This window comes from Nerophis ophidion, linkage group LG25 (genome assembly GCF_033978795.1).
Source record: "Nerophis ophidion isolate RoL-2023_Sa linkage group LG25, RoL_Noph_v1.0, whole genome shotgun sequence".
Classification (NCBI taxonomy): Eukaryota; Metazoa; Chordata; class Actinopteri; order Syngnathiformes; family Syngnathidae; genus Nerophis; species Nerophis ophidion.
In genome coordinates, this window is record NC_084635.1 from 22,985,689 (window position 1) to 23,007,156 (window position 21,468).

General features: G+C 42.1%; 1 protein-coding gene and 1 long non-coding RNA gene across 3 annotated transcripts in view; one reads left to right on the forward strand and one right to left on the reverse strand.

Moving 5' to 3' along the window:
- The first annotated feature begins 3,131 nt into the window (after window positions 1-3,131).
- On the forward strand, window positions 3,132-11,457 carry socs4 (suppressor of cytokine signaling 4). Its single transcript, XM_061887072.1, has 2 exons — window positions 3,132-3,263; window positions 6,950-11,457. Exon 2 carries the CDS (start codon window positions 6,970-6,972, stop codon window positions 8,140-8,142), a length of 1,173 nt encoding a protein of 390 aa, XP_061743056.1. The 5' UTR covers window positions 3,132-3,263; window positions 6,950-6,969; the 3' UTR covers window positions 8,143-11,457.
- A 3,910-nt stretch (window positions 11,458-15,367) lies between these two features.
- The window catches only part of LOC133542863 (uncharacterized), a 49,102-nt gene continuing 43,001 nt past the window's right edge, over window positions 15,368-21,468 (reverse strand). Inside the window, exons 1-6 of one of the 2 annotated variants that reach the window (XR_009804233.1) lie at window positions 17,433-17,679; window positions 17,266-17,327; window positions 17,144-17,204; window positions 16,936-17,083; window positions 16,352-16,421; window positions 15,368-15,551 (exon numbers count right to left, since the gene is read on the reverse strand). This is a non-coding gene — a long non-coding RNA (uncharacterized LOC133542863). Of the gene's footprint in view, window positions 15,552-16,351; window positions 16,422-16,935; window positions 17,084-17,143; window positions 17,205-17,265; window positions 17,328-17,432; window positions 17,680-21,468 lie in introns of those variants that run through there. The other variant, XR_009804234.1, reaches the window with a different exon arrangement.

Genomic DNA, 21,468 nt, shown 5'->3' on the forward strand with positions numbered 1-21,468 from the left:
TGTTGGATCCAGTATGGACTGGACTTTCACAATATAATGTTAGATCCATTCAACGTACATTGCTTTCGGTCTCCCCTAGGGGGTGTGGGGTGGAGGGGGGGGGGGGGGGAATGGGGGTGTTGCCCACATATGCGATCCTCTCCAAAGGTTTTCAGTCATTCACATTGACGTCCCACTGGGGTGAGTTTTTCCTTGCCCTTATGTGGGCTCTGTACCGCGGATGTCATTGTGGCTGGTTTAAGTGTAGATAATGGGTTTTACTATGTAAAGCGCTTTGAGTCTCCAGAGAGAAAAGCGCTATATGAGTATATTTCACTTCACTAATTGTATTTTTTGCTGATACGATATTGTGTTTTATTGTTGTATTAAAATGTTATACAGCGGTTCAATGTATGTAATGTAAAATAATAGGGGAAAATCAGAAGGTTATTCAATTAAAGTTTACGTATAAAGTAGAGTGGTACCTCGGTTTTCATTTGTAGTCCGTTCCAAAAGGTCAGATGAAAACAGAATCGTGCAAAAACACACTGCAAAAACTGAAATCTAAGTAAGATTAAATATCTCAAATAAGGGTAATATTTGCTTATTTTCTTTCTGATAAGATAATTATTCTCACTAATCAGATTTTATGTTAGTGTTTTACTTCTTTTAAGTGTAAATGATATCAGTAAGATATAACAACTTGTTGCTGAGATTTGATGGGGGGGGGGGGCTGTTGCTGTCATACTCAATAAAAAAGGGACATGAGTCACCAACGTGTGGGATTCGGATACGTCGCAGAGTAGTATGTAACGTGCAACAACAAAAAGTGATGGCATAATCATACGAAAAGCGTACAAATATAGAATAGGCGATACCGGCCCTGAATCTACTTGGTAGATACAGGGCCGGTATCGACGGGGCCCAGCGTGGACTCCACTTCCTATAGGGTGCTGAGGAAGAACAGACTGGAGAGACAGCTGATGGTGACCTTCTATCGCTCGGCTGTCGAGAGCCTGCTGACGTACTGCATAACAGTGTGGTACGCCAGCTGCACTGTAGCAGACAAACAGGTGATTCAGAGGGTCATAAAGTCTGCACAAAAAATCATCGGCTGTCCACTGCCCTCCTGAAGTTTTTACATAACCCCCGTTGTCTCAAGAAAGCAAAATACATCACCAAAGACAGCACACACCCTGGCTTCCACCTGTTCGACCTGCTACCTTCAGGCAGGCGCTACAGGTGCATCAGAGCCAGAACAAACAGGCTCAGAGACAGTTTCTTTCCCAGAGCTGTCACCATGTTGAACTCTAACTTATAATAATAATAATTCACCCCTATACAATATCATGCCCTAATACCGTACTGTGCAATACTACCCTTCGAGTGCAATACGTCCGACACTGAGTGTTATTTATTACTTCGGTACTCTTGTCTTGTTCTGTATATTGTACAGTATTTTGTATTTCTATAGTGTTTTGTATTTTGTACAGGATGCTTATTATTTTTATTGGATAGTAGTCTATTTCAATTGTTAGTTTTTTCTTTATTACCTCTTGTGCCCATATTTGTTCCCACTACCGTACCTTAAATTGGAGTTCTTAAAGGCCTACTGAAGGTAGATTTTCTTATTCAAACGGGGATAGCAGGTCCATTCTATGTGTCATACTTGATCATTTTGCGATATTGCCATATTTTTGCTGAAAGGATTTAGTAGAGAACATCGACGATAAAGTTCGCAACTTTTGCTCGCTAATAAAAAAGCCTTGCCTGTACCGGATGTAGCAGACGGTGTGCGCGTGACGTCACCGGTGTGAGGGCTCCTCACATCCTCACATTGTTTATAATGTGAGCCACCAGCAACAAGAGCTATTCGGACCGGGAATGCAAAAATTTCCCCATTAATTTGAGCGAGGATGAAAGATTCGTGGATGAGGAAATTTAGAGTGACGGACTAGAAAAAAAATTAAAACAAATAAAATAAAGTAAATTTAAAAAAAAGGTAATTGCATTGGGAGATTCAGATGTTTTTAGACACATTTACTAGGATAATTCTGGGAAATCCCTTATCTTTCTATTGTGTTGCTAGTGTTTTAGTGAGTTAAATAGTACCTGATAGTGGCCACGGGTGTGTTGACGCTAGTCTCTGAGGGTAGTCACGAAGCTGCAGCAGGACAGAAGCCCCGCTGATCTCCGGTAAGAAGCAACTTATTACCACAATTTTCTGACCGAAAACTGACGGTTGACATGTAGTCGGGATCCATGTTTGTTTGAACACTTTGATCCATAGTAAAGCTTCACCTCTGGGAATTTCAAACAAGGAAACACTGTGTGTTTGTGTGGCTAAAGGTTAAAAGCTTCCCACCTCCATCTTTCTACTTTGACTTCTCCATTATTAATTGAACAAATTGCAAAAGATTCAGTAAAACAGATGTCCAAAATACTGTGTAATTGCGCGATGAAAAGGGACGACTTTTTGCCGTGAGTGGTGCTGGGCCAATATGTCCCCTCCAACCAAAAAACGTCACAAACACGCGTCATCATTCCACAACGTTTTCAACAGGAAACTCCCACCTACATCTTTCTTCTTTGACGTCTCCATTATTAATTGAAGAAATTGCAAAAGATTCAGCAACACAGATGTCCAGAATACTTTGGAATTATGCAATGAAAAGAGACGACTTATAGCTGTGAACGGTGCTGGACCAAAATGTCCTCTACGAAGCGTGACGTCACGTCATCATACCGCGACGTTTTAGCTTGATACTTCTGCTCGAAATTTAAAATTGCAATTTAGTAAACTAAAAAAGCCATATTGGCATGTGTTGCAATGTTAATATTTCATCATTGAAATATAAACTATCAGACTGCATGGTGGGTAGTAGTGGGTTTCAGTCGGCCTTTAATCTCGTTATATGCACATATAATGACAATAAAGTCCATTCTATTCTATTTTATTGGTATCGGATCGACACTAAAACCTGCACCCTATCGCCCACCCCTAGTTTGTGTGAGACCTAACCTGAGACCCCCCTCTGATTATATCCCACTCATCTCCCCACTAAGCTTTACACTACTCCCCCTCCTCAGCGCTCCACTTCATTCAGTCGCCATCATGAATGGGAGGAAACTCCTGCCTCCCTGGGGATGGACCAGTGGGCTGCCAGCGGACACGCAACATCCTGTCGTCTGTTCCAAGTAGAGAGGCTGCAAGCTGCTCACACGTGCAGGCTACTGGCAGATGTCTAACATGGATCCTGAGGAGCTGTGTTTCTCTTTGTAAGGTAAGGACTTTTATTTCAAGCATTTGTCTTTGTCATTGAATTTGTCAAAGCTTTTGGTCGTATAAGGATAGACATCATCACATCCATCCATCCATTTTTTTCAGTGGAATCTGTGCAAGTGAATTTAATTTTGAATGTGAGCTGCTCTCAGTGCAAAAAAGTTTTGGCACCTCTGTTGTTCACTGTTTTATTGTATCAGCCAACAATGCATCTCCTTTATCAACAAACAGTTCTTTCGTTGGACAGCTGTACCCTAACAGGTTATAGATCTATTCTTCTTGGGTAGCAGTTTGCCATTGAATAAACTGCTGATTTATTAAACATAATTCACTTATATTATATCACGATGATAAAATATGGAATTACATTACATCTAATTCTAAGTTACAGGCCAACCGAAAATTTAGGAAACTTTTATAAAGCAAGAGATCATTTTTATTTATTTTTTTAATTTGACTAAACATGCTAAAACTGTTACGTTAGCTGTATTTCATTAATTATTATTGCTGTTATGATATATGGCTTTTGATCAATATTTTAACATTTTCTCTATTCATTGTGACTTTAATCCTCCTTCATAATATTTTATGTTCAATCTCACGTGTAGAATATTCCCTGGGAGGCAAGAAAAATGGAGCTGCAAGCCACAAAGGCACATTTTATAAACATGTGTAAAAAAAAAACACAACTTTTTTTTTTATTAAAAAAATATTTGTTATACTTATTCATATACTGCGATGAGGTGGCGACTTGTCCAGGGTGTACCCCGCCTTCCGCCCGATTGTAGCTGAGATAAGCGCCAGCGCCCCCCACGACCCCAAAAGGGAATACGCGGTAGAAAATGGATGGATGGATTGACTTATTCATATATTAATTTTAAGAACAATTGTATTCAACACACACCTGGGGATAAGTTGATTGGCCCTAGTGTGTGAATGTGAGTGTGAATCTTGTCTGTCTATCTGTGTTGGCCCTGTGATGAGGTGGCGACTTGTCCAGGGTGTACTCCGCCTTCCGCCCGATTGTAGCTGAGATAGGCCCCAAAAGGGAATAAGCGGTAGAAAAATGGATGGATGGATGTATTCCACAAGGCATTCGACCGTGTTCCTCGGGAAGTCCTCTGGGGAGTGCTCAGAGAGTATGGGGTATCGGACTGGCTGATTGTGGCGGTCCGCTCCCTGTACGATCAGTATCAGACCTTGTTCCGCAGTCGGACACGTTTCCAGTGAGGGTTGGACTCAAGGCTGCCCTTTGTCACCGATTTTGTTCATAACTTTTATGGACAGAATTTCTAGGCACAGTCAAGGCGTTGAGGGGATCTGGTTTGGTGGCCGCAGGATTAGGTTTCTGCTTTTTGCAGATGATGTGGTCCTGATGGCTTCATCTGGCCAGGATCTTCAGCTCTCACTGGATCGGTTCGCAGCAGAGTGTGAAGCGAACGGGATGAGAACCAGCACCTCCAAGTCTGAGTCCATGGTTCTCGCTCGGAAAAGGGTGGAGTGCCATCTCAAGGTTGGGGAGGAGATCTTGCCCCAAGTGGAGGAGTTCAAGTACCTCGGAGTCTTGTTCGCGAGTGGGGAAAGAGTGGATGGTGAGATCGACAGGCGATTCGGTGCGGCGACTTCAGTAATGCGGACGCTGTATCGATCCGTTGAGGTAAAAAAGGGGCTGAGCCGGAAGCCAAAGTTCTCTATTTACTGGTTGATCTACGTTCCCATCCTCACCTATGGTCATGAGCTTTGGGTTATGACCGAAAGGACAAGATCACGGATACAAGCGGCCGAAATGAGTTTCCTCTGCCGGGTGACGGGGCTGTCCCTTAGAGATAGGGTAAGAAGCTCTGCCATCCGGGAGGAGCTCAAAGTATAACCGCTGCTCCTCCACATGGAGAGGAGCCAAATGAGGTGCTTCTGGCATCTGGTCAGGATCCCAACCGAACCGGGCACGTCCGACCGGCAGGAGACCACGGGGAAGACCCAGGACACGTTGGAAAGACTATGTCTCCCCGCTGGCCTGGGAACGCCTCGGGATCTCCCGGGAGGAGCTGGACGAAGTGGCTGGGGAGAGGGAAGTCTGGGCTTCCCTGCTTGGGCTACCGACCCCGCGGCCTGGCCTCGGATGAGCGGAGGATGATGGATGGATGGATGGAAAACAATTGTATTCGATTTGTCCAGGGTGTGCCCTGCCTTACGTCCGATTGAAGCAGGGATAGGCTCCAGTCCCCCCGTGACCAAAAGGGACAAGCAATAGAAAATGGAAGGATAGATGTATTATTACATCTATTTATGTACAATTAGATAATAAATAATTGTACATAAAATATTTTTGTTTATTAAATATTTTGTTTTTTTATATATTTTGAGGAATTAGTTTTGTATTTGTGTTTTTTCAAATGAACTATTTCAATTATTTTGCAAAAATTTATTATTTGATCTCTTTTTTTATTCGTTGAATCATATACCATTCAGCCATCCATCCATTTTCTACTGCTTGTCCCTTTTGGGGTCGCGGGGGGTTGCTGGAGCCTATCTCAGCTGCATTCGGGCGGAAGGCGGTTTTCACTCTGGACAAGTCGCCATACCATCGCAGGGCCTTGAATCATATCAATTGAATTAAAACAATTTTGTATGCATTTCAGTGTTGGACAGGGGCAAGACTCCATTCTTTTTTTCCTCCTCACCCTGACATAATGCTAGCATATACTGTATATATATATATATATATATATATATATATATATATATATATCTATATATATATACATATATATATATATGTTTCATATATATATATATATATATATATATATACATATATAGATACATATATATATATATATATATACGTTTTCTACCGCTTATTCCCTTAGGGGTCGCTGGTTCCTATATCAGCTACAATCAGGCGGAAGCCATGGTACACCCTGGAAAAGTCGCCACCTCATTGCAGTATATATATATATATATATATATATATATATATATATATATATATATATATCGTATTTCCCTGAATTGCCGCCGGGGCGCTAATTAATTTAAAACCTCTTCTCACTCCTGCGCTTACCAAAGGCATGCGGTAAAAGTAAGCATGCGCAAATTATTTTAAAACCTCTTTTCACTCCGGCACCTACCAAAGGTATGCAGTAAAAATTTGAGTGTGATGTAAGCTTGGACCTTAAATCCTACTGAATAGCTCTTAATCTTCTTCCCTTTATGCGATTTCAAATTACCGGTATTGAAATCAGCCTCCTCCATTTTGAAAATGATGACAGGGAAAGTGTCAATCGTGACGTCACGAGTTTGACCAGGCAGTGATACTAAGCATGCGCTAATTATTTTGGGAAGCGAGTTTGACCCGGCAGTAATTCAAGGCAGGCGCATACTATATGCCCTGCGGCAATTCAAGGTAATATGGTATATATATATATATATATATATATATATATATATATATATATATATATATATATATATATATATAGATAGATAGATAGATAGATAGATAGATAGATAGATAGATAGATATATATATATATGTTCCCCATACCCCCATAACAGACATTGAGCATATTTTACTGAATGTTTATATTGTATGTCCAGACTTGATAACTACTATATAGAATATGTTTCACAATTGTATGGAGTTCTGTAGGTGCCTAATTGTGTTTATTAATTATTATATCACAGAAAAAGGAGAAAGAGCTGCTATGTCCGAGAAGAAGCCCCAAGGTTCAGACGCTCGCCCCAAGTGTGGCCTGCGCAGTTGGAGTGCTGACAGTTACGTTTGGCGAGGAAAGAAGCGCTCAAGAAGTTCCCGCAAAGCATCCAGCGTAGGCGGGTGTGACACAGAGGGATCCGAGGAACTTGGGTTGCGGTCCACTTCCTGTCCAAGGAAGCGCAGAGAGAGAAAGTGCAGCTGCAGCACTGCGGGAGAAGACATTGACGTGGTTTGTCGAAAGTCCTTGTCCAGGCGCTCCTTGCGGCAGAAATTCCAGGATGCGGTTGGACAGTGTTTACCTCTGCGGTCCCATAACCATCATCATCATCATCATCATCATCATCATCATCATCATCATGCACAGGCAGCCTCGCGGCCTTTCTCCGTGCTATTCTGGTCCAAACGTAAGATTCATGTCTCTGAGCTCATGCAGGACAAGTGTCCTTTCTCGCCCAAATCTGAACTGGCCCGCTGTTGGCACCTTTTTAAAAACCACGCCGCCCATCCAAGCGCCCTCGAGGACCTGGAGGCTCACCTCAAACTGGGTGTCCCCTCCTCATCCGCACAGACACTCTCCTGGGAGGATGTCTGCTGCTCCCCTCACGAACCCGGAAGCAGCGCTCAAGAGGCCTGGGACCTCGCTTGTCCGCTCGACGGCGCAGAGGACGTCCGCAGCCCCGTCCTGGTTCCGGATCTCTTGCAGATCAACAACAGCTCCTGCTACTGGGGGGTGTTGAACCGCTTCGAGGCCGAGGAACTGCTGGAGGGTCAACCGGAGGGGACCTTCCTGCTCCGGGACTCCGCCCAGGACGAGTTCCTCTTTTCGGTCAGCTTTCGGCGGTACAGCCGCTCTCTGCACGCTCGCATCGAGCAGAACGGCAAGCGTTTCAGCTTCGACGTGCACGACCCGTGCATGTACCGGGACGCCAGTGTCACGGGGTTGCTGAGGCACTACAGCGACCCTGCTACTTGTCTCTTCTTCGAGCCCCTGCTCTCCATGCCACTACCCAGGACCTTTCCTTTCTCCCTGCAGCACCTGTGCAGGGCGGTGGTCTGCAGCCGCACCACCTACCAGGGTATAGAGAGCCTGCCACTTCCCCCTCAGCTAAGGGACTACCTTCGACAATATCACATCAAGTGTCAAGAGGCCTGTGCGGTGTGACGTAATCTAACGTGGGAGAGTATGCTTTACATACAAGGAATGATGTTGTATTAATGGCAATAGATGGATAAACAGGTTCATTACCGTATTTTTTGGATTATAAGTCGCTCCGGCAGAAAATGCATAATAAAGAAAGAAAAAAAACATATATACGTCGCACTGGAGTATAAGTCGCATTTTCGGGGGAAATTTATTTGATAAAATCCAACACCAAGAATAGACATTTGAAAGGCAACTTAAAATAAATATAGAATAGTGAACAACAGGCTGATTAAGTGTACGTTAAATGGTAAATGGGTTGTACTTGTATAGCGCTTTTCTACCCCTTTTTAAGGAGCTGTCACGCCAAATTTCTTCCCCCTACAAAAACTTTCCCCCCGGAAGATATTTGGCGTTCATGCTTGAAGGACCCCAATGAGGGTGGAAGGACCTTAAAGCAGCCCACACAGCTGCCTGTTTTAAAAGCATTATAATTGGCTTGATTGTCATTGGTGAAAAATAACGGTGAGGAAAAAATATTAGCATTCCAGCATGCTAACCTTTCAATCTATTTTTGCTTCGCTAATTTTGCAGCTGTAACCCTTAAGAGTCATATAACTTGGTATTGTTCCGCTCTCATTGGGGTCTTTCAGGCATTGGAGGAGCTTCCGGGGGGAAGGTTTTTGTAGGGGGAAGAAATTTGGCGTGACGGAGCCCAAAGCGCTTTGACAATATTTCCACATTCGCCCGTTCACACACACACTGATGGCGGGAGCTGCCATGCAAGGCGCTCATCCGGGCCCATCAAGAGCAAGGGTGAAGTGTCTTGCCCAAGGACACAACGGACGTGACCAGGATGATAGAAGGTGGGCTTGAACCAGTAACCCTATGTTTGCTGGCACAGCCATTCTACCAACTTCGCCTCGCCGTCCGCATAAATAACCAACTGAGAAGGTGCCTGGTATGTTAACGTAACATATTATGGTAAGAGTCATTCAAATAACTATAACATATAGAACATGCTATACCAGGGGTAGGGAACCTATGGCTCGCGAGCCAGATGTGGCTCTTTTGATGACTGCATCTGGCTCTCGGATAAATCTTAGCTGACATTGCTTAACACGATAAGTAATGAATAATTCCACTTGTAATCACAGTGTTAAAAATAATGTTCAAAATATAAAACATTCACATGCATTTTTAATCCATCCATCTGTTTTCTACCGCACCCATTCAAGAATTTGCGTTAATGGTAAGAAGTTATTTGTTTATTCTTGGTTAGTATGGGGCTTGCCCTCGAGGGGTTTGTCAGACCACCAAGGACCAACATGAGAGCCTGTTTCAGGGTTACAACATTGTTTTATTTTTCAATAAGTCTCTCAGTTGCTTTCCAGCAATTGTATTTTTCTCTTTCGTTTTCGCTCACGCTCTGGCTCCAGCCCCAACCCCGTCTCTCCTCCTGGCTGCTGCTTATAACAGAGCGACAGGTGATTAGATAACAAGGCCCAGGTGGGCCATCCACGCACCTGTCGCTGATTTTGAGGCCGGTCCTGGCACACCCCAGTTCGCTGCAGGCCAGCAGGCCGCGCCCCCTCCACAGTTAGCTCGAGAATAACAATGTTATTACAAAGAATAAGAGACCTATAATACTCTATAAATGTTGGTCTTAACAATGCACGCGTTTAGTTTTGTTCAGTGTAAAAAAAAATATTATATGGCTCTTACGGAAATACATTTTAAAATATTTGGCTTTTTGGCTCTCTCAGCCAAAAAGATTCCCGACCCCTGTGCTATACGTTCACCAAATCTTGAAATCTTTTTCCTCGATGTCGCTTCTAAACAACTCTGCCAACTCCAAAGGTATGCGCCGCTTCCGCTTGTCGTTTTCTGCTGCATATTTCACTACGTCCAGCTTCAGTGGCGTAGTGGTTAGAGTGTCCGCCCTGAGATCGGTAGGTTGTGGGTTCAAACCCCGGCCGAGTCATACCAAAGACTATAAAAAAAATGGGACCCATTACCTCACTGCTTGGCACTCAGCATCAAGGGTTGGAATTGGGGGTTAAATCGCCATAAATGATTCCCAGGCGCGGCACCGCTGCTGCCCACTGCTCCCCTGCACATCTAGTGTGTGTGTGACAATCATTGGTACTTTAACTTTGTAATCTGTTTTACATGATTTCCTTTTCAGTGCCATTTTTGTTCAGCCCTTCTCAGTTTTTATAAGTTACCGCCAACGATGAAATGATCCATTTTAATAGCTACAGCAGTAGCATATAGCATATAGCAGTTAGCATTCCATGACCCACAATGCACTTCTGCCATGACCCTCCAATTCTTATTGGTTGACGTGTGTGTGACGAATACTGACATTTTCTTCGTCTCTTCCGCGAATGAGAGAAAAAATATTGTTTGATATTTTACGGTAATGTGTTAATAATTAGACACATAAGTTGCTCCGGAGTATATGTCGCACCCCCGGCCAAACTATGAAAAAAACTGCGATTTATAGTCCGAAAAATACGGTGTCGGCAACCTTCAGCATACAAAGAGCCAATTAAGTCCATTTCCTCCTAAACTAAAACCCACCAACAGCCGCGAATTCTGTCCGATTCCTAAAACGACGAAAAAACTACTTATAATTTCGTTCCACTTATGCCAGGGTTAGTGAAACTATGGACCTCGAGCCAGATGTGGCTCTTTTGATGACTGCATCTGGCTCTCGGAAAAATTATAGCTCACATTGCTTAACACGATAAGTAATTAAAAATTCAGATGGTAATCACAGTGTAAAAAATAACGTTCAAAATATAAAACATTCTCATGCTTTTTAACCCGTCCAACCGTTTCTACCGCATCTGTTCAAGAAGCCGCATTAATGGTAAGAAGTATTTTATTTATTATTGGTTAGCTTCAGAATAACTCTTATTTAAAACCCTAAGAGCCTTGTTATACTCTAAAAATGTTGGTCTTACATAAAAATGCACACATTTAGTTGTATTCAGTGTAAAAAAAATATTACTTGCCTCTCACGGAATTGCATTTTAAAATATTTGGCTTTCATGGCTCTCTCAGCCAAAAAGGTTCCCGACCCCTGATTTATGCTATTGAATTTATTAAATCAAACGCTTGACAAACACGACTCACGTTTTTATTTCTGCGTACAACGAAGAAAATCACCAAATTATTTTGAACACCAGAAAAAAATACACTTATCCTGTCAAAACGTGGACTTTGAGGCAGTTTACTACGTGGATTGTTTTCCCGAGATGCAAAAGCATTGGACCGGACATGGCGTGAAGGTTCATCCATCCATCCATATTCTTCTGCTTAGCCGAGGTCGGGTCGCGGGGGCAGCAGCCTAAGCAGGGAAGCCCAGACTTCCCTCTCCCTAGCCACTTCGTCCAGCTCCTCCCGGGGGATCCCAAGGCTTTCCCAGTGTGGGAAATGCAAGTCTTTACAAGGCGAACAAGACTGCGACAACAGAAAATTCCGACTAAAAAGCAGCTTACCATGGTGGAATGATTTACTCAAGGTGCCATGTATGATGAGAAAAAAGAACAATACACAGAGTGATCAATAAAGCAGTCGCTCTGCACATCCAAACTGGACAGCTCGTGCACGGATGTGCTGCTGCAAAACTCTCATAGAATTATTTATAACGCATTTAATCATCAATTTAGTGAAATATCACATGTGCAATAAAATGTACCGTATTTTTCGGACTATAAGTCGCAGTTTTTTTCATCGTTTGGCCAGGGGTGCGACTTATACTCAGGAGCGACTTATGTGTGGAATTAACACATTACCGTAAAATATCAAATAATATTATTTAACTCATTCACGCTAGAGACTAGACGTATAAGATTTTATGGGATTTATCGATTAGGAGTGACAGATTGGTAAATATATAGCATGTTCTATATGTTATACTGTAGTTATTTGAATGACTCTTACCATAATATGTTACGTTAACATACCAGGCACCTTCTCAGTTGGTTATTTATGCGTCATATAACATACACTTATTCAGCCTGTTGTTCACTATTCTTTATTTATTTTAAATTGCCTTTTAAATGTCTATTCTTCGTGTTGGGTTTTATCAAATAAATTTCCCCCAAAAATGCAACTTATAGTCCAGTGCGACTTATATATGTGTTTTTCCTTCTTTATTAAGCATTTTCGGCAGGTGCGACTTGTACTCCGGAGCGAATTATACTCCGAAAAATGCGGTACATTGTCTTTAACATCAGTACATACACAGGGTACTACATGGAAAAACCTGCGTTCTTTCGCTTACTAAAACTACACAGTCAACTTGATGTTTTACTTGATTATTTATTTGCATAATACTCCATTTGTATTTACGGAATAATTTCATTCAAGACAGAAGTTTCAAGTCCGAGTCCATGTTTCTTGCCCGGAAAAGGGTGGAGTGCCATCTCCGGGTTGGAGAGGAGACCCTGCCCCAAGTGGAGGAGTCAAGTACCTAGGAGTCTTGTTCACGAGTGAGGGAAGAGTGGATGGTAAGATCGACAGGCGGATCGGTGCGGCGTCTTCAATAATGCGGACGCTGTATCGATCTGTTGTGGTGAAGAAGGAGCTGAGCCGGAAGGCAAAGCTCTCAATTTACCGGTCGATCTACGTTCCCATCCTCACCTATGGTCATGAGCTTTGGGTTATGACCGAAAGGACAAGATCCGGGAAACAAGCGGCCGAAATGAGTTTCCTCCAGGTGGCTGGGCTCTCCCTTAGAGATAGGGTGAGAAGCTCTGCCATCCGGGAGGAACTCAAAGTAAAGCCGCTGCTCCTCCACATGGAGAGGAGCCAGATGAGGTGGTTCGGGCATCTGGTCAGGATGCCACCCGAACGCCTCCCTAGGGAGGTGTTTACGGCACGTCCAACCAGTAGGAGGCCATGGGGAAGACCCAGGACACGTTGGGAAGACTATGTCTCCCGGCTGGCCTCGAACGCCTCAGAGTCCCCCGGGAAGAGCTAGACAAAGTGGCTGGGGAGAGGAAGGTCTGGGCTTCCCTGCTTAGGCTGCTGCCCCCGTGACCCGACCTCGGATAAGCGTAAGAAGATAGATGGATGGATGGATTTGTATCACTACTAAATGATTATTGGTATCTTTATTGATTAACTGGAGTTAATTTATTTGCATTTGACATGAAGTGATTAACGTGGACCCTGACTTAAACAAGTTGAAAAACTTATTCGGGTGTACGGAATATGTACTGTACTGTGCAATCTACTAATAAAATTTTCAAACAATCAATCAATGTAATGTGCCATTCCACATTTTTATTTACAAAAGTGCTTTTTTTCAAGACAGAAGTTTTGAGTTTGAATTCCCCCCCCCCCGAAGGAGTTTGCATTGCCGTGAAGCCCAGATTATTGTGTGGAGCTCAGCGAACTACAAGGATCTGGCGAGAGTCAAGTTATAATACTACCACCACCACCACCACCATGCTTGACGGTAGGTGTGGTGTTCCTGGGATTAAAGGCCTCACCCTTTTTCTTCTCCAAACATATTGTTGGGTATTGTAGCCAAACAGCTCAATTTTTGTTTCATCTGACCACAGAACTTTCCTCCAGAAGGTCTTATCTTTGTCCATGTGATGTTGTCTTTGAGAACCCCACACATTTATCTGTTCTTAACGGGAAGTCCTAATGCACACACCATTTTTGGAGTCAAGTGAATAGGAACAGGTCACCAGGAGATGACAATCCTTGAAAAATGTCTGCACACTTTTTTTTTCCACTTCAGAGAGTGCCCAGTCCACATTTTCATGAATATAAGTTGTGTCTCTTGACAAAAAAGCCAACAAGGGCATGGCTGCTACCTCTCCTTCTCTTTGTCTGTTAAAGAGGAGGATCTGTGTCAAACATACTTTTGTAAGGTCTGACCAGGCCTTTTTGGAGAAACTGTTGCATTTTTTGAACATCCTCAGTGAAGGGCACAACTTGTGGTGCATTCCACTTTCCTTCAGCTATGTTTCTCAGGGCTGTTGCAGAGATCAACTTGTTCCACTTCTCATTGTGGACTTTTTGAAACTGAGTGGCATTCCTTACCAGCTCTTCATTGTTCATTATCAAACCTTGTGCTTTCCAGAGTTTGCTGACTTTAACCAGGGAATTCCCAAGTTTATTTGCCAGTGATGGAATCCAGAATGTGTTATTGACACTATCAAAGCCACAAGTACATTTGACAGCTTTCACCATCTCCAAGTAGTTCTTAGGATTCACAAAATCCTCCATTTTTTTCCCAGGTAGTTACTCTCCTGGTATTATGAATCAGTCTTCCTAATTCCCGCATTTTCTCTCCGACACATTATTGATTTTTTGCTGACATACTACTTTTGTTCAACGGGTGCTGCCCACATCCGTGATGACATGGTCATCTTTAATCATTTCTGTGATTGGATCAGGAATCATGGCACTTATTACTCCCCACAGTTGTTTGGATATACTTGAAGGCACAGGCCCAGTAGATGTGCACATGGACTGGACATGGTTCTTTCTTGGTTTTCGGGTGACTGATGCAGGTTTGAGGCAACAACTTCACATGTGTCTCCACAGTCCCTTTCTGGTAAACAGTCCTTGCAAAGTGCATAAAATGATTTCCTTTGGCTTCTTTAGGTGGTGGTTTGAATGGCACTAGTTCACACTTTCCTGACTGCATATTAGCAGCATTGTGAGCATAGTTCCCTTTATTACAAATATAATCTAGCTGTTTCCTTCTCTCTATGGAACTCGTTGGAAACCTAAGAGCTTTGGCTACTTACAATGTGTTTTGTGTGCACTTTCTAGATGCCTTGCCATCTTGGCATAAGGCTTACTGAAATACAAGCAATAATGTCTTTTGTTGTAAACTCTATTTCCATGTTTTTTGAGGGAAGCACAAACAACTACGGTGTCAATTGTTTCCAGACTTGAGCAGGGTTCTTCTGTTCCCGCGACATCAGGTCTTATGCGGTTTATGTCCAATTCCATGTTGTCTACCGTTGTGCTGTCACAGGCTGGAGGACTTATTGAGCCAGGATCATCCAAGAAGTGATGACAAAAAGGCTGTTTTGTCCTTATTGTCAGGCTATCTTCGCTGTCTTCACTTTCAGAGGTTGTATGTGGACCGTACTCATCAGCACTGACTGATCAACCGCTGACGGATGTTGTTTCATACAGGTCATCATGTTAGGTTCTGATCAAGGAATTGACCCTCGGATGCAGAGACGGAGGCGAGGTTGAATTACAAAAATAGAACAATCTTTAATGAGTCCAAAAGGGTTTAACTAAAGGCGATGAGGCAGACGTGCACACCATGGAAAGACAAACAAAAGCAGGACCCTCAGTGGTCGGCAGGGGGGATGGCCAGGATGCACTGGGCAAAGGCAAAAGGGATCCAACGCAAAATCCTCTTTACTTCAGAGGGACTAGGGAGCAAAAAACAAGAGAGGAATAATAAGAATAAGGAGAGACAACGTACCAAGCAGGATGAAGCGAATCAGGCATGTGCAGAGGGAGGTCCAGGAGACAATAACCGGCAGGGAACAGCTAGCGGTGACAAACTTAAATACTACCGGGTAGCGATTTGTTGCAGGTGTGCCTCGCTGGGGACTAATTGACAGAAGGAAAAAACTGACAAAAAAACAAAGAGAAGACAGGGAAATGACATCAGGTCTTCAGGGCATCTGTCTTTCATCTAAAATGTGCCATGCCTGTAATTCAGTTTTAAGTTTGATCATGTTTGTTTTGTTTTTGGACTCTTGTTTCCCGTTTTACACTTCCTGGTTTTGTTTGTTTCCATAGTAACCCATTAGTTTCCACATGGTCTCCAAGTAACGCCCAGCCCTCAGTCCCACACCTGTTTCTAATCATCATCGCTGCTATTTATACCATTTTGTTTCTGTCCTCGTCCTGGGAACTTTGCTATTTGCTTTCTGCCTTCATGCCTGCTATTGCATTGCCTACATATGCTACTCATTCTCCATGCCCACGATCACCTGCCACGCACCTTGCTATTCTTGCCTCCTGTTTTTGGTCAAAATAAGTGTTTAGTTTTAGTTGTTTATAGTCATGCCATCTTGCTGTTTATGTTCGTAGTTCATTCATGCCATCGTGCAAGTGTTTTTGTTTCCTGTTTGTATTTTGTAGTCTAGTAATATACCTCCTTGTGAGCGCCCTTTGTTTTGATTATTTTTTTTATTTAGTGTATTAATAAATTATCATGTACCTGAATTCACGCCTGGCTCGTCCTGTAATCCCTCTGCGTTGAAGGAGCAAAACCAATCCATGTCATAGTCCTGACAAAATGTGTGAAACAAAATCAATGGGAGGTTTTTAAAGTATCCTAAATCGCCAATGTCCATTACACCTCTACATATAACTTCTTAGAAGTCCTTATAGACAACCGATTAGCATTAAATCAGAGCTACTTTGACTATAAACCAGTCCAAATGAAAAGCGAAAGCAACTGAAAGTGATTCAAAAAGTTTTCTAGGAGCAAGGCTGAAGTTCTTAATTAAATGCACTTGTTGGTAAAGGTTCTCTGAGTTGTCCTCAAAAAAATATATCCTTACCTCTTTGTAGTAAAATATATAAGTATAGGCTTGTTGTGAAAACAACATTGATAAAACACGCTATTTTCCTAGCTATACTTAGCTTAGCTTCTCCAGCTAATCAGATCGAATTAATTATCGTGCTATGCTAACTCACAAGACGTAATTAGCTTACCTAATTTTTTTGGCTTAACTTGGTTATGAACACATTTTTCTTGGACGAATGATAGTCAATAATTTATAAGAAAGATGTGCTTACCAGTTGGTTTAAACAGCTTATTTTCGTATCCCATTAGTCGAAATCTCTTGCAGACAAACCACCTTCTTTATGGGGACCAGGTGGAAGGGATTAGCTATACACGGAAGAAGTGTGAACAGAAGAAGCCCGACCTGCCTTGGATCCCCACCTGGGTCAGGAATACAAAATTAGTCCCTCTACTTACGGAAGTCACCAAAAAAAGCTGTACATTTGCCCAAGTGTCTAGGTGTGTGTCTCTTCAAGAAGCCTGACCTGCCTTGGATCTCCACCTGGGTCAGGAAAACAAAATTAGTCCCTCTACTTGATGGAAGTCACCAAAAAAAGCTGTACATTTGCCTAAGTGTCTCTGGGTGCGCGTCCCTTTAAGACGCCGACCTGCCTTGGATCTCCACCTGGGTAAGAAATTCAAAATTAGTCCCTCTACTTGATAGAAGTCACCAAAAAGAGCTGTAAAGTTTCCTAAGTGTGTAGGTGCGTGTCCCTTTAAGACGCCCGACCTGCCTTGGATCTCCACCTGGGTAAGAAATTCAAAATTAGGCCCTCTCCTTGCTGGAAGTCACCAAAAAAGCTCTGAATTTTTCAAAGTGTTGACTCTGGGTAAAAGCAGGGAGTAATCTTGACTGTCTAATAATTTAAGAATGGTGGAAAAGGCCCCCAGGATGGCTGACAGGTGAGCAAGGAAAGAAAAAGCAGCATTTAAACAAAAAGAACAGCGGGGACTTAGAGCCCTCCCGTGGACTTCTGCCGCAGTTGCACACATAAATAAATTCATTATTTCCAGGTGTGCCTTATTGAGAGAAGGACAGCAATAGACTCTGGAGGGTACGTGCGCCCTCCTGTGGACTTCCACCGCAGCTGCAGCTGTCCAAAAATGCCCTTTTCCCCCAATTTCGACTTAGACCAGTGATTATCAACCTTTTTTCAGTGATGTACCTCCTGTGAACATGTTTTTAATTCAAGTACCCCTTAATCAGAGTAAAGCAGTTTTGGTTGAAAAAAAAAGAGATAAAGTAGTAAAATATGTCATTATTTTCTGATTTATTAAATCGTATAACAGTGCAAAATATTGCTCATTTGTAGTAGTCTTTTTTTAACTATTTGGAAAAAAAGATATAAAAAAACAAAAAACTTGTTGAAAAATAAACAAGTGATTCAACTATAAATAAAGATTTTTACACATAGAAGTAATCATCAACTTAAAGGGCCCTCTTTGGGGATTGTAATAGAGATCCATCTGGATTCATGGACTTAATTCTAAACATTTCTTCACAAAAAAAGAAATCTTTAACATCAATATTTATGGAACATGTCCACAAAAAATTTAGCTGTCAACACTGAATATTGCATTGTTGCATTTCTTTTCACAGTTTATAAACTTAAATTCATACTTTGTTGAAGTATTATTCAATAAATATATTTATAAAGGATTTTTGAATTGTTGGCATTTTTGGAATATTTTATTTCAAATTTCACGTACCCCTTGGCATACCTTCAAGTACCCACAGGGATACGCGTATTCCCATTTGAGAACCACTTACTTACACCGACTGGAGTGATCCAAATGGGAAACGCTTCCACACAGTAGCTCAGTCACTTTGTTGTTGTTTTTTTAAATAATAATTAACTTAGAATTTCATGGCTGCAACACGTGCCAAAGTAGTTGGGAAAGAGCATGTTTACCGCTGTGCTACATCACCTTTTCTTTTAACAACACTCAATAAACGTTTGGGAACTGAGGAAACTAATTGTTGAAGCTTTGAAAGTGGAATTCTTTCCCATTCTTGTTTTATGTAGAGCTTCAGTCGTTCAACAGTCCGGGGTCTCCGCTGTCGTGTTCTACGCTTCATAATGCGCCACACATTTTCGATGGGAGACAGGTCTGGACTGCAGGTGGGCCAGGAAAGTACTCGTACTCTTTTTTTACGAAGGCACGCTGTTGTAACACGTGCTGAATGTGGCTTGGCATTGTGTTGCTGAAATAAGCAGGGGCGTCCATGGAAAAGACGGCGCTTAGATGGCAGCATATGTAGTTCCAAAACCTGTATGTACCTTTCAGCATTAATGGTGCCTTCACAGATGTGTAAGTTACCCATGCCTTGGGCACTAATGCACCCCCATAAAATCACAGATGCTGGCTTTTGAACTTTGCGTCGATAACAGTCTGGATGGTTCGCTTCCCCTTTGGTCCGGATGACACGATGTGGAATATTTCCAAAAACAATTTGAAATGTGGACTTGTCAGACCACAGAACACTTTTCCACTTTGCATCAGTCCATCTTAGATGATCTCGGGCCCAGAGAAGCCCGCGGCATTTCTGGATGTTGTTAATAAATGGCTTTTGCTTTGCATAGTAGAGCTTTAACTTGCACTTACAGATGTAGCGACAAACTATATTTAGTGACAGTGGTTTTCTGAAGTGTTCCTGAGCCCATGTGGTGATATCCTTTAGAGATTGATGTCAGTTTTTGATACAGTGCCGTCTAAGGGATCGAAGGTCACTGTTGGTTTCTGGCCATGCCGCTTACATGGAGTGATTTCTCCAGATTCTCTGAACCTTTTGATGATATTATGGACCGTAGATGTTGAAATCCCTAAATTTCTTGCAATTGCACTTTGAGAAACGTTGTTTTTAAACTGTTTGACTATTTGCTCACGCAGTTGTGGACAAAGGGGTGTACCTCGCCCCATCCTTTCTTGTGAAAGACTGAGCATTTTTTGGGAAGCTGTTTTTATACCCAATCATGGCACCCAACTGTTCCCAATTAGCCTGCACACCTGTGGGATGTTCCAAATAAGTGTTTGATGAGCATTCCTCAACTTTATCAGTATTTATTGCCACTTTTCCCAACTTCTTAGTCACATGTTGCTGGCATCAAATTCTAAAGTTAAGGATTATTTGCAAAAAAAAAAATGTTTATCAATTTGAACATCACATATGTTGTCTTTGTAGCATATTCAACTGAATATGGGTTGAAAATGATTTGCATTTGATTTGTATTCCGTTTATATTTACATCTAAAACAATTTCCCAACTCATATGGAAACGGGGTTTGTACAACCAAATTCAGCTTTGCTCCTGCTGCCTTTTTAAAACAGCGTCCCAGCATGCTAGCGTATGTTTTAAACTAGCTTATGTTTCAAGCTAGCGTATGTTTAACCATGTCTGCGCCCAAAAACACGCTGTGCCTTATTTATGCGTTAAATACAGAAATAGCACCCGTAACTGACACGGCGCATTTTAATACGGTGCGCCCTATAGTCGCGAAAATACGGTATGGTGGTTTCGATAACAGGAACCGGTTCTCAAAAAGGGATTCGAATCCATGGTATCAGTTCTTTTCTTGTCGAACAATCGGGAGAACCGGTTTCAAACATCATCCCTAGTTTAGTTGAACACATACCAGGTTGGGTAGTACAATATTACATTCAAATGTATTTATTGTGCTAATTTTTGTTTTTGTTTTAATTATATTTTTTATACACAGAGGGCCTGATCTACACTAAAGTTTGCAAGTAATAAACATTTGCAAACTAGATAGTGCATGCAAAGCTGAGCTACAGCATAGCTCTATATTGTAGAAATGATATATTGCACATTATATATGCGTGCTACTAGTTCAACAACATTGCACACTGGTTGGAAAGCATAATAGCATGAATGTGGAGGGAAATGAGTGTTTACATTAGCAGAAAATGCCAGTAGTACAAACCCCTCTTCCAAAAGAGTTGGGAAATTGTGTTAGATGTAAATATAAACGTAATACAATGACTTGAAAATCATTTTCAACCCACATTCAGTTGAATATGCTACAAAGACAACATTTGATGTTCAAACTGATAAACTTTTTTTTTTTTGCAAATGATGATTAACTTTAAAATTTGATGCCAGCAACACGTGACAATGAAGTTTGGAAAGGTGGCAATAAATACTGATAAAGTTGAGGATTTCTCATTAAACACTTATTTGGAACATCCCACAGGTGTGTAGACTAATTGGGAACAGGTGGGTGCAATGATTGGGTATAAAAGCAGCTTCCATGAAATGCTAAGTAATTCACAAACAAGGATGGGGCGAGGGTCACCAATATGTAAGCAAATTGTCGAACAGTTTTAGGACAACATTTCTCAACGAGCTATTGCAAGGAATTTAGGGATTTTACCATCTACGGTCCGTAAAATCATCAAAAGGTTCAGAGAATCTGGAGAAATCACTACCCGTAAGCGATGATATTACGGACCTTTGATCCCTCAGGCGGTACTGCATCAAAAACCGACATCATTGTGTAAAAGATATCACCACATGGGCTCAGGAACACTTCATAAAACCACTGTCAGTAACTACAGTTGGTCGCTCCATCTGTAAGTGCAAGTTAAAACTCTACTATGAAAAGCCTAACCCATTTATCTAAAATATCCTGAAACGCCGCCGACTTGGCTGGGCTCGAACTCACCTAAGATGGACTGATGCAAAGTGGAAAGGTGTTCTGTGGTCTGACGAGTCCACATTTCAAATTATATTTGGAAACAGAGGA

What these genes read in the sequence shown, in the direction of transcription:
- socs4 (XM_061887072.1), top strand. Translation starts at nt 6,970, where the DNA reads ATGTCCGAGAAGAAGCCCCAAGGTTCAGACGCTCGCCCCAAGTGTGGC.